The sequence below is a fragment of the Mustela nigripes genome, chromosome 13 (genome assembly GCF_022355385.1).
Source record: "Mustela nigripes isolate SB6536 chromosome 13, MUSNIG.SB6536, whole genome shotgun sequence".
Classification (NCBI taxonomy): Eukaryota; Metazoa; Chordata; class Mammalia; order Carnivora; family Mustelidae; genus Mustela; species Mustela nigripes.
Window position 1 is genome coordinate 110,642,540 of NC_081569.1, and position 13,603 is coordinate 110,656,142.

Sequence of the window (13,603 nt, forward strand, 5' to 3'; positions counted from 1 at the left end):
TTTTTTTTTGCATATGTTATAACAGCAATTTACAATGTTATATATATTGTCACAGACGGTATTAACTTAAATGTTAATAGCTAAGCTTCTTTTGTTGAGTTACTGAATTAAGTCCACCCCTTAGGCCGTTAGACTGGATTTATGTATTTATGTATTTATTTATTTAATTTGCTTTTTTAACCAGGAAGCCCTGAATATCTGCTTTTCCCATATATGACATCTTATGACTGGTCTTTGACCCTGAAATGTTGAATAGTCCTTAATTCTTATGTTTTATTGAATAGAGGAGGTTACCTGAGATTAGAGGAACAGGGTTTTGGGCAAGGATTTTGAGAGGGACAAGAATGAGCAGTGGAGTCACTAACAAGAATGTTCTCAATAGGCTTAAGCATAGTTATTAAAACAACAGACAAAATGCCAAGTTTTCTTTTGGATTATTGCCTTTTTAGTTGGTTTTCAAACAATTCTCAGTGAATGCAATTCTTTTCATTGTGTGTTTTAACTAGTGTAAACCAATAACAATGAAGAAAATAGCATAGGAATAGGAAGGAAAGAGAACACTTATTTGAAGAGATTTCCTTTTCTTTGAATACTTGGGCACTTAAAAACAGATGAGATCTGAGGTTCAAAAATAGGAAAATAACAGCTCTGTACTAATTTTTGAGGCCTTTTCTCCAACTTTTCTGTCTAATCTTTAATAACTGCTTAATTAATGCTCAAATGCTCATCACATTCAGTCTTCCATATAGAAACTATTTCTTATCTTTTCTCTTTTTTTGCAAGGAACTCTGTGCCTGGAGATACAACTTCTCTTACATAGTTCCGGAACTATCAAATGGCATTAAAATTACATCTTTGCCTACAATTTTTTTCTTTGCAGAAAAACCTGTTTTGTTTCTAAAGGGAATTTTAAGCCTGATGCTGAGGTGACAAATGAAACCCACAGCCTAGCCTGAGAAAACATTTGCATGTGTAACTTAAGATGCACAGTGACTAAGATATAACTGGTATAGACTTATGTTGCAGTTATTGGTATTTTTTAAATAAATTCAAGGAAGGGATAATCTAGCCTAATCTATAAGAACCTTTGCTTGTGATATTTGGAGTAGTTACCAGCTGCTTAATGGATGCCGTAACCTTTGCTTAGCTAATACACATGTCACTTTTAGAATTTTATCAGTGACAATTTGCCTGTCACCTACAGAGTTAAGTAGTAGTATCATGGCAGCTGAGCAGTGAGATGGAGGGAGATAGAACTGAGATCTTATGAGAATGAGAACATGTTCTGCTTGAGATAATGGAAACATTGGATCAAATATGTATATAGTTTGTTTGGTTTTGATTGCTTATTCAAAGATACAGTCTTTTAATCTCCATGTATTATCTTTTGCACAATGATGTAAGAAGGAAAAGTGATGATGGCACTTAGAGGACTTCCAAGCTTAGAGCTAATTAATTTGTCTGGTGGAACATTTAACATGCAAATGTAAAAGCTTTTGCTTTTTTACTTATTATTAGGTTGTTAGATTATTTGCCAGCCTATTGACCAGTCAAAACCAATGTTTCCTTTAACTCCATGAATCTCAGCATATGCTACTTTGCGTATCCTAAATAATTTAAATACATTTCTTACTCTTTCCACAGCATGTAGAGTCCATGAAGCACAGGACAATAAAGCTTCCTACTCATAGCACCAGGAAGATCTCTTTGAAAGATTCACTACAGGACTGCCAGAGACAACGAGTTTGTCTGAAGCATCATGTGTTGAAACAACAGAAGGCAACCATTTTTGCACTAGCTAGAAACAGAGTTATGATGTTTTCAATTCTTTGAGCTCCAGGAAGCCAGGGGAGTGAGTTGAAAATCTGAAAATGCGGCCATGGACTGGTTCCTGGCGTTGGATTATGCTCATTCTTTTTGCCTGGGGGACCTTGCTATTTTATATAGGTGGTCACTTGGTACGAGATAATGACCACCCTGATCACTCTAGCCGAGAACTGTCCAAGATTCTGGCAAAGCTTGAACGCTTAAAACAGCAAAATGAAGACTTGAGGCGAATGGCTGAATCTCTCCGGTAGGTTCTAAAAAATTGAAGGAAGAGACCTGTAACTTTGTTTTTAGTTGCAGGCCTTCATGCATCTAATAAAAAATACTTAATGATTTCTTTAAACTGCTATTTTTGCAGACATTTAAATATTTTAGTGACATACTTCTTATACCAATGATATCTCTGTATATTTAACATAGAGAATTTTTCAAGGGTCAAATCTTATTTTACATATGAATTTTAGTATAGAAAAACCATGCCATTTAATTTGTTTTTATATTTCATTTATAGTTATCTTCAGCATTTTGATAATTTTGATACATTAAATATAAATTCTTTATGATTTAAATTAGCAGATATTAAAATTTTTATTGTATGGACAATAACAAAGACATTTATAATACTTGAGAGGCTGAGTTAGTCTATAACTTACTGAAATGGAGAAACAAAAATTCATTGCTAAAACAGCGGGATCTGGAATCTAGGAAATTGTTGCTGTTGCTACTTCTAATCTGTTAAAAAATGTGACGTATATGTTAGAAGGCATCAACTGATTTGAAAAATAAAATCTTATATTTTCAGGGAAAAAATAATTCTTAAATTCTAATTTCTCTGCTTTATATATGAAGGTAATTATACTATTTAGTGCTTGCTGTTTCTCAAGCTAGAGTTTGAAGATTTGAGGTAAAGAGTTGTCATTACTCTAGAGGTAGTAATTGACCCTAAGGGAAGTAGTATAGAGAAAAAAAGCACAGAGTTCATTTCTTGTTGAGTAACAAATGAAGGAGTGGAAATGAAAACATCCTGTTGTGCTTTGGGCATTTGGAATAGATGGGAAAGGAGAGAGGGACAGTGCTTGATTGTGGAAGCTGAGGAGCATTCTCTGAAGGAAGAATATAGTTGACAGTGTCACATACTCTTGAGGCTTTAGAGAAGACTTCTCTGCTTCTCTCATTCCCTCACCTCTCTGCCACCACTGCCCTTGCACTCTTTCTTTAGAACTTCTTTCTCTCAACTTCTTTCTTCACCATAATATTATTTTGGCCCTTTTATGTCCTATGAAAGGCAAAGCTAGGTGTTAAGAATTTTATACAATGAATCAAAAATTATTCCTGTCATTTGTAGTAGTACGATGTGATAAAATATAAGGTAACCAGGGATTAGAAAGTGGACAGATAATTTCTTAAATTTATATATCATGTTATTTCCTTTGGGATGGGAGCTTGGGAGTATCATGGAGAAAGTTGGTCTTTCATTTAAGTCTCACTCGATGATTTGTTATGAGATTCAAAGATTGATAGTTTAGAGGTAGTGTAATAGCTGTCACTGATGGAGAGTTTATCATATGCCAGGTACTGTGCCAAGGGCTTTGCATGGATTATCTCATTGAATTTCATAAATTTCCTTATGAGTTGCTTGTACTGTTTTCCTAAATGATTTTACAGATGAGGAATCAAAGGAATATTAAGAAATTTAATTTTTCCCAAGGTTATACTTTTACAAGTGGTGGAGCTTACTTTGTATCCTGGCAATATGACTCAAAAGCCCAGACTTTGATGAGGTGTATTGCCTCTGTGAAGAGAAACGAGAGAGAAGTCAATGATTCAGAAATATCAACTATAAGTCTCCTGTAAGAGATCATCAAGAGTGGCTGCTGTGCTAGTTGTTTTTGGAGTGTGCTTTAATTATAGTAAAATCTTGTTCTACATCCTGGGATTTTTGCTCCTTGGGAAAGATTTTGCTTTTTAACAATTCAGGCTCATAAATTATTTATTATTTTCTCCTCATTCCAACTTCAATACTGAGACTTCATTCGACTTATTTCTGACTGCCAAGTGTCTTGTTTTTATTGTATCAAAGAAAGCATGCCTTTAATAATAGTTGTTTATTCTGCAGAATAATCTTTGGGTCTCTTAAGTCACTTTCTTTGTATTCTTTTGTGTTGAAATTAAATTCTGAACTACTGCATTCAAATGTAAAGACAACTTTAAGAGCTGAGACAGTATGTCATGCTGAAATACTGTAAATACAATCTGAAAACAGACTTGAGTCCATTTTTGTACATAGATAATTTTAGGAAAATAAATAAGTAATTCTTTTCCCTCATTAGGAAAGACAACCTCCTCAGGCCTTTTCATCAACTTTACCGGTAGGGCTATTTGTGTTTTAGCCAAAGGGATTACATTTAGATCCCCCAACATAAAAGGAAGAATAGTAGAGGTGCTAAGGCATTGGTGATTTTTCCCTCTCACTGTAACATTTTGTACCCAATTTGCTAAGTCTTTTTCTCAGAAGAAAATGTGTTCATAAGCTAGACTAAAAGGGAGTAATTCATATGTCTGTAAAATTAGGCCATTTCTTTGAGATGAGGCATATGGATTGAATTTGGAAAGAAGCTTGAAATTACAGTGTTTAAGAGTTAGGACAATAGTTTTAAAAGCCACCAATCCTCCAGTTAGAATTTGCTAATTTTATTGATTATACTACACATTTAGAAAAATAATCATTATTCTGAGGGATACAAATATTTAAGTACAATGAATATTTGGGAGGTTGTTCTGTGTGTGTGTTTAATTCTGATTATTGATGAATAATTGCTATACAGTAAAATTCACTTTTTCAGCATATAGGTCTCTGAATTTTGGCAGATGCTTACAGTCATGTAACTACTACCACAGTCAAATTATATAAGAATTTTACCTCCCACCAGAATTCTTTTGTGCCCTTTTGTAGTGAGATTTTGTTCTTATCTTCTGTCCCTGGTACTGATTTGTTTTCTGTCCTGTATTTTATTCTGTTATAAAATGTCATATAAGTAGAATAATGTGGCATATAGCCTCTTGAATCTGGCTTTTTTCATTTATAATGTACTTGAGATTCATTAACACTGTTGTATGGGTTGGTAGCTTTTTTTTCTTTTTCCTTTTCCCATTAATTCTTTTTTAATACTTAGTAGTGTTTCATAGTATGGTCATATCACAGTGTTGTTTAGTAGTGTTTCATAGTATGGTCATATCACAGTGTTGTTGTCTTTTTTTTTTTTTTTTTTTTTTAAACATATTGACCAGTTGAAACACATTAGGGTTGTTTCTGGTTTTTGGCAATTATGAACAAAGCCATTATAGCATTTGCTTTGTAGGTTTTTGTGCGATTTAAGTTTTTATTTCTCTTGAGTAAATATCTAAGAGGGGGATTGCTAGGTCGTTTTAGTGTATGTTTAATTTTTTAAAGAAGTTGCAGTTGCTCCAATGTTTTCCAATGTTCCTATATCATTTTGCATTTCCACCAGCAAAGCTTGAGAGTTCCAGTTGCTCTCACTCTTGCTAGTATTTGCTATTATAAGTTATTTTTATTTTAGCTGTTTTAACAGATACATAGTCTTATCTCGCTGTAGTTTCAGTTTGCGTTTCCATAATGATTAATGATGTTGAACACTTCTTTTCATGTCCTTATTTGCCATTCTTTAGTGAGGTGTCTGTACACATTTGTTACCTATTTTATTTTATTATTTTTTATTTATTTGAGAGAGAGTGTCAGAGAGAGAACATGAGCATGAGCAAGGGGAGGGACAGAGGGAGAAAGAGAAAGCAGCTCCCTGCAGAGCAGGAAGCCCAATGCAGAGCTCAATGCCAGGACCCCAGGATCATGACCTGAACTGAAGGCAGACACTTAACCAGCGAAGCCACCCAGGCGCCCTGTCACCTATTTTTAAAAATTGAATTTGCTTTTATTTTTTTTTTTTTAAGATTTTATTTATTTATTTGACAGAGAGATCATAAGTAGGCAGAGACTGGGGCGGGGGAGGGGGGGAAGCAAACTCCCCGCTGAGCAGAGAGCCCAATGCAGGGCTCGATCCCAGGACCCTGGGATCATGATCTGAGTTGAAGGCAGAGGCTTAACCCACTGAGCCACCCAGGCACCCCAAAATTGAGTTTTCTTATTAAAATTTGTTTTCTTGTTACTGCACTCTTTTTAAAAATTGGGTTTAGCTATAAAATTTTAAATATATATGCCTATATGATAAAGTAAAAACTCTGTGGCTTAAAACAAAAAAAAATTTTTTTCTTGATTATTTAATTTATATTGTCCTCATCTGGATTGTTTTTCTAGTTTGGGGTCACTTTTGTGGCTGCTGTAAGATAGTAAGGCAGTCCATATGACCTCACTCACATGTTTGATGATTAGCTGGGACCATCATTTATTTCCCTTTCATGTGTTTTCTCCAGCAGGACAACCCAGGTTTCTTACATAGTAGTGTTTCAAGAGGGCAAGAGCAGAAACTGCAAGTCCTTTTGAGGCCAAGTATGAAAAGTCACACAGTGCCATTTCTGCCACATTCTGTTAGTGTATGCATGTGAAAGGGGCACTCTGTATTTAGGGAATAGAGGGAAGAACTGCATAGAATTTTGTAGCCATATTTAACCACGATTCTCATCTCCAGAAGCAATTGATTAGGTCAAATCATTGTGGTCCTGACAGCTGGAGTTTAGTTTAAATTTTTGTTGATAGGTAATAGGGAACTATGGTTGGGTTTATAGCAGAGGAATGACACACTGAAAATGGCTGAGTAAGATTTAGATTTTCAGATGGATTTGGGGCATGTGCCTCACTGGAATGAAATCAACTAGAAAACATAGTATTAATCTAGATATGAGGTGATGAGACCTTATTTGGTGTTCCCCAGACATCTCTTCCTTACTTTTAATTGCCAGCACATTAGGTAAACATGTGGTAGGCTTTCTTTTAAAAACTTGGAGATAATCACTGCCTGCCACCCTATAGGAATGCCTTTCCATGCTTCATGTTTGTTTTATTTCAGCCTCTGATAATGTGAAGTTACTGTCAGTTCACAGACTCTTTGCTTCTTGGAATTTGAATCTGCCACTTTGCCTCTCAGTCAGGGCTGACAGTTAGCAGAAAATTACTGAAACTTTTTTGGAAATCCCTTGAGCAGTGAACCCTTAAGTGGACCAGATGTCGGAACTGGATAAAACTTGTAAAATTTAAAGAGTACTTAATTGTCAGTCTTCCTTTTAACTTAAATCCTTTTTGTTCTAGGTCCATTTATTTTTGAGAGTACAGCTTAAAAAAATTCAAACGTGACTTTGTGACCAATTAATAAGGTTGTTTGAACAACGAAAAAAAACCAGGAAAACCAAAGAAATGTCTTCTGGAATTTAGATGCTAGCTATAAACTGTAAATTTACAAACCACAAAGAATGTATAATTAATTTATGGCTTATCTGTTTTTCTGAGTTATGTAGTAATTTTCCCAGATGGATTAGAGCCAAAGCGTGACTCTTCTGGTGGAAAAATTTGACTGAGGCAGCCAAAGCATGGAATACTGACATGGGTAGAAAGGAAACTGATGTAATGTTTCACAGGTCATATTTTACTTCTGTTTGAGAAGCTGGTGTTAGAAAGTGGGGGGATGCCTTTGTTCCTATTGGTTAATTGGAAAATTTGCTCTAGGCTCTCTTCTCTGTAACTCCTCATCACTCATGTAAAGAGTGTACTTATATTCCTGGAGCAAGTGAATGGATTGGAATGTATAGAGTGCCTGCCATCTGCCTGTAACCTTCCCTTACATATGTGGCTTTTATTTTTGCAGCCCTGCTCCCCTTATTCCTTAATGCTATTGAGGGTATCTAATTTTTCCTTAGGGACAATACTGCTTTTCTATGTGAGAATATCTTAGTGAGATTTGTAGTCAAGATTCCTAGTCTTCCCAGTCTGACAAACAGATGCTATCTCCCTGAAATTTTCACTAGCTTTTTTATATATTGCTGGATTAAATTTGTCAGTGTTTTGTTTTGGATTTTTTTTTCTATGTTAACAAAGACATGTTTGCCTATAATTTTCCTTCTTATGTCTTTTGGGTTTTGGAGCAAGGTTATGCAAGCCAATTCTATTCTCTAGAAGGGTTTGTATAAAATTGGTACCCATTCTATCTTAAATCTTTGTTAGAATTCTACCAGTGAAGCCATTTGGGTCTAGAGTCTTTTGGGGATGGTGCAGGGTTTGAGTTGGGGAATGAACGGTGGCAGGTGGGAAGGTTTTAAATTCTGGATTTGAGCTTTTTAATAGAAATTGGCCCATTGAGATTTTTTGTTTTTTCTTATATCCGTTTCGGTAAAATGTGTTTTTCAAGGAATGTGTCCATTTTATCAACATTTTCAAATGTATAAATATAAAGTTGTTCATAATGCCTTTCTGATTTTCTTCTCCATACTTGTAATACCTGTAGTAATGTTCCCTTTTTCATTCCTGATACTGATTATTTGTGTTTTCTCCTTTTATCTTGAAAAAAGTTTATCAATTTCATTTATCTTCTCAAAGAACTAGTCTGGTTGTTTTTTTGTTTTATTTGTTTTTCTCTTAATCATGTGTCTATTTCTATTTTATTGATTTCTGTTCTTAGTTTGATAATTTCTATAGTCTCTTTTTCGTATGTGGGTTTTTGGTTTTGGTTTTGCTGTGGTTTTTAAAGCTTTTCCAAAATGAATTTTGTATCACTGATTTTAAACCTTGCTTCTTTTCTAATATACACCTGGTGAACTTTGAAGTTCTCTCTAGTGCAGTTTTTTTTTTTTTTTTTTGCATTAAATCCTAGTTCTCTATATGTATATTATAAACATATATTTTTATCCCCAGGGGTACAGGTCTGTGAATCACCAGGTTTACACACTTCACAGCACTCACCAAATCACATACCCTCCCCAATGTCCATAATCCCACCCCCTTCTCCCAAACCCCCTGCCCCCGGCAACCCTCAGTTTGTTTTGTGAGATTAAGAGTCACTTATGGTTTGTCTCCCTCCCAATCCCATCTTGTTTCATTTATTCTTCTTCTACCCACTTAAGCCTCCATGTTGCATCACCACTTCCTCATATCAGGGAGATCATATGATAGTTGTCTTTCTCTGCTTGACTTATTTCACTAAGCATGATACGCTCTAGTTCCATCCATGTTGTCGCAAATGGCAAGATTTCATTTCTTTTGATGGCTGCATAGTATTCCATTGTGTATATATACCACATCTTCTTGATCCATTCATCTGTTGATGGACATCTAGGTTCTTTCCATAGTTTGGCTATTGTGGACATTGCTGCTATAAACATTCGAGTACACGTGCCCCTTTGGATCACTACATTTGTATCTTTAAGGTAAATACCCAATAGTGCAATTGCTGGGTCATAGGGCAGTTCTATTTTCAACATTTTGAGGAACCTCCATGCTGTTTTCCAGAGTGGCTGCACCAGCTTGCATTCCCACCAACAGTGTAGGAGGGTTCCCCTTTCTCCGCATCCTCGCCAGCATCTGTCATTTCCTGACTTGTTGATTTTAGCCATTCTGACTGGTGTGAGGTGATATCTCATTGTGGTTTTGATTTGTATTTCCCTGATGCCGAGTGATATGGAGCACTTTTTCATGTGTCTGTTGGCCATCTGGATGTCTTCTTTGCAGAAATGTCTGTTCATGTCCTCTGCCCATTTCTTGATTGGATTATTTGTTCTTTGGGTGTTGAGTTTGCTAAGTTCTTTATAGATTCTGGACACTAGTCCTTTATCTGATATGTCGTTTGCAAATATCTTATCCCATTCTGTCAGTTGTCTTTTGATTTTGTTAACTGTTTCCTTTGCTGTGCAAAAGCTTTTGATCTTGATGAAATCCCAGTAGTTCATTTTTTCCCTTGCTTCCCTTGCCTTTTGCGTTGTTCCTAGGAAGATGTTGCTGCGGCAGAGGTCGAAGAGGTTGCTGCCCGTGTTCTCCTCAAGGATTTTGATGGATTCCTTTCGCACATTGAGGTCCTTCATCCATTTTGAGTCTATTTTTGTGTGTGGTGTAAGGAAATGGTCCAATTTCATTTTTCTGCATGTGGCTGTCCAATTTTCCCAGCACCATTTATTGAAAAGGCTGTCTTTTTTCCATTGGACATTCTTTCCTGCTTTGTCGAAGATTAGTTGACCATAGATTTGAGGGTCTATTTCTGGGCTCTCTATTCTGTTCCATTGATCTATGTCTGTTTTTGTGCCAGTACCATGCTGTCTTGATGATGACAGCTTTGTAATAGAGCCTGAAGTCCGGAATTGTGATGCCACCAACGTTGGCTTTCTTTTTCAATATCCCTTTGGCTATTCGAGGTCTTTTCTGGTTCCATATAAATTTTAGCATTATTTGTTCCATTTCTTTGAAAAAGATGGATGGTACTTTGATAGGAATTGCATTAAATGTGTAGATTGCTTTAGGTAGCATAGACATTTTCACAATATTTATTCTTCCAATCCAGGAGCATGGAACATTTTTCCATTTCTTTGTGTCTTCCTCAATTTCTTTCATGAGTACTTTATAGTTTTCTGAGTATAGATTCTGTGTCTCTTTGGTTAGGTTTATTCCTAGGTATCTTATGGTTTTGGATGCAATTGTAAATGGAATTGACTCCTTAATATCTCTTTCTTCTGTCTTGCTGTTGGTGTAGAGAAATGCCACTGATTTCTGTGCATTGATTTTATATCCTGACACTTTACTGAATTCCTGTATAAGTTCTAGCAGTTTTGGAGTGGAGTCTTTTGGGTTTTCCACATATAGTATCATATCATCTGCGAAGAGTGATAATTTGACTTCTTCTTTGCCGATTTGGATGCCTTTAATTTCCTTTTGTTGTCTGATTGCTGAGGCTAGGACCTCTAGTACGATGTTGAATAGCAGTGGTGATAATGGACATCCCTGCCGTGTTCCTGACCTTAGCGGAAAAGCTTTCAGTTTTTCTCCATTGAGAATGATATTTGCGGTGGGTTTTTCATAGATGGCTTTGATGATATTGAGGTATGTGCCCTCTATCCCTACACTTTGAAGAGTTTTGATCAGGAAGGGATGTTGTACTTTGTCAAATGCTTTTTCAGCATCTATTGAGAGTATCATATGGTTCTTGTTCTTTCTTTTATTGATGTGTTGTATCACATTGACTGTCTCTAGTGCAGTTTTAAGTTGTGTCCCTCAAGTTTTGACAATGGCCTATTTTAATTGTAATTGAAATAATTAAAATTTTAAAAATATTTTCAAATTTCTATTGTTATTTTTTTATTTAACCCACAGGTTATTTAGGAGTGTGTTGCTTAGTTTCTAAGTGGGACACTTCTTCCTTCTGTTTACCTGGGAGTGATTGAATATGGCAAGAGTAAGGTGATAAAACTTACTTTACATTACTGTACTCAGGGATTATTTTGAACTTGCCTTTATTTTAGGTAGTGTTGTGTTTTTCCCATAATTATATGTATACATATGTAATCTTTCAAACATGGGCATTTACTTTTGTAAGTGTAAATGTAGAAAGTTCCCATTGTAGATGGTTTATCCTTTTGTTCATGTAATGACGTTATTCCTGGAAGCAGGAATTTTTGATGAATACTTTTTAATTGAATTTTCAAAATATATATATAAAAGTATACTCAGAATTAATCAGTAGTTGAACACAAACAAGTATAGCTTTCATATGAATAATCACAGACTCTTCAAGTGTTAATTAAATTTGGCTACCTTTTTACTGGGAATCTTTATAATATCTCACTTGTTGAAGATGGTTGGATCTCTGGGGTTTTTTGGTGTGTGCTTGGCTTTAAATGGCAAACTATGGCTGATAGAACAAATCCAGCCCTCTCTTATTTCTTTGGTTTTGGGTTTTTGGATTTTGGTTTTTGTTTTTAATGGCTCCCAAATGAAGAATGGTTTTACATTTTTAAAAAAAATTTTATTTATTTATTTATTTTTTAGAGTACAACTACAAGTAGGGAGAGTGGGAGAGGGAGAAGAAGCAGGTCTCCCAATGAGCAGGGAGCCCAATGTGGAGCTCTATCCCAGGATCCTGGGATCATTATCTGAGCCAAAGGCAGATGCTTAGCAACTGAGCCATCCAGGTGCCCCGGTTTTACATTTTTTTTTTTTATATTTTATTTATTTATTTGACAGAGAGAAAGATCACAAATAGGCAGAGAGACAGACAGAGAGAGAGAGATGAGGAGAAGCAGGCTCCCTGCTGAGCAGAGAGCCCGATGCGGGACTCGATCCCAGGCCCCTGGGATCATGACCTGAGCCGAAGGCAGAGGCTTAACCCACTGAGCCACCCAGGCGCCCCATCCGGTTTTACATTTTTAAATGGTTGGAGAAAAAATAAATTCCAAAGAGAACATGCAACAGAGGCTATGTAGAGTCACAAAGCCTGAACAGTTTTTTTTCTGGCCCTTTAAACAAAGTTTGTTGACCAAAAGTTTGTATGAATCAGGATGTACTCATTTTTAGCTCTTGTTTCTCTTAATCTCTAAATGGTTATGCATATTGCATGTGAGAATTGACATGCAATGTAAGTCAAAGTCCAATTACTGATATTATTATGTTTTTGTTTACTTTACTCTAAATCTTTATATACTTTTGGTTTCTTCTTGTTTTATGCTTTTACTCTATGTTCAACTATTCCATGTTTTCATCCGTCTGCCTCCTTGAAGCAGCTTATATTTAGAGCTGAAATGGGACTTATGGGTAAGAGATTGGGTATGTTTAGAAAGTAACAGTCTGGTGAAATGAAAGGAGTGTGAGTTTCTCAAATTTGGATTTGGTTCCCAAGTATACTACTTACTATATGATCCTAAAAAAGACTTATAACCTTTTTGAACTTCAGGTTTTTCACTTGTAAAATGGCAGTAATAGTCTCTATTTTGCAATATTGTTAAGTTTTAACATAAGATTTGAAAGCTTATTGAGAAGACATCCTTTGTATTTGTAGTTCATCAATAAATAGTCATTTTAGCTAATGGTAGTTGATAATCTTATTTTACCTAATGGTAGGTAGTTAGTAATCTAAAAAGTACATGGCCTTATATACTTTTCATAGAATTCAGAATACTTGTTTCCTTTCTTTCTAACAGAAAGAATTCTCTTATGTCAGATGTTTAGCACAATGGATTAAAATTCAAAAACCTATGTATTCTTTAGAGTAACTCTTTACCTTGAGAAAATTACTTAAGCTCTATAGGCCTAGAATCAAAACTATGAGAAAGTTGATTGGGATAGGTGATCACATTTGATAGATCTGTATATTTTTGCAGACAAAATAGTTAATACAGTAGTTTGAATTGGAACATAGAATTGGGTTTATTCATTATAATTTGGCTCTCATGACTAAGTTTTATATATATATAAATATATATATATATATATAATTGATGGATGCTTTTAGTTATAGGAATTATAATTCCCTATCCTGTGCTTTATTTAAAATACAGAGATTTTAATTATTAATTATCACCACCCAGGAAGGTCTCTAGGGAAGAATAGATTATTCTTTGAGAGAAGTGTCACACCATAATTTTACAAAAATCTTAAATAACTTATTTAAAAAAATGTAAACTTTGTGTTTTAATTATTTTCCATATATAAATGCCATAGAGACAAAGTGAATTTGCATTAAATATTTTTAAATGTATGAATATTTGAGTTTAGGAGCTGGATTAAACATTTTTTATGTAATAGCCTTTATACTTTTATCCTGGTATTATGGAGCTG

The 13,603-nt window shown here is 35.1% G+C and overlaps 1 protein-coding gene across 2 annotated transcripts in view; it reads left to right on the forward strand.

Annotated features, from left to right (window-relative positions):
* Positions 1-13,603, forward strand: part of FUT8 (fucosyltransferase 8) — a 194,694-nt gene that overhangs the window by 37,049 nt on the left and 144,042 nt on the right. The window contains exon 1 of one of the 2 annotated variants that reach the window (XM_059373407.1): positions 1,787-2,074. The exons of the other annotated variant lie outside the window; for it this stretch is intronic. Within the exon in view, the coding sequence (XP_059229390.1) occupies positions 1,872-2,074 (203 nt within the window). The 5' untranslated portion in view covers positions 1,787-1,871. Of the gene's footprint in view, positions 1-1,786; positions 2,075-13,603 lie in introns of those variants that run through there. 2 annotated transcript variants of the gene reach the window in all.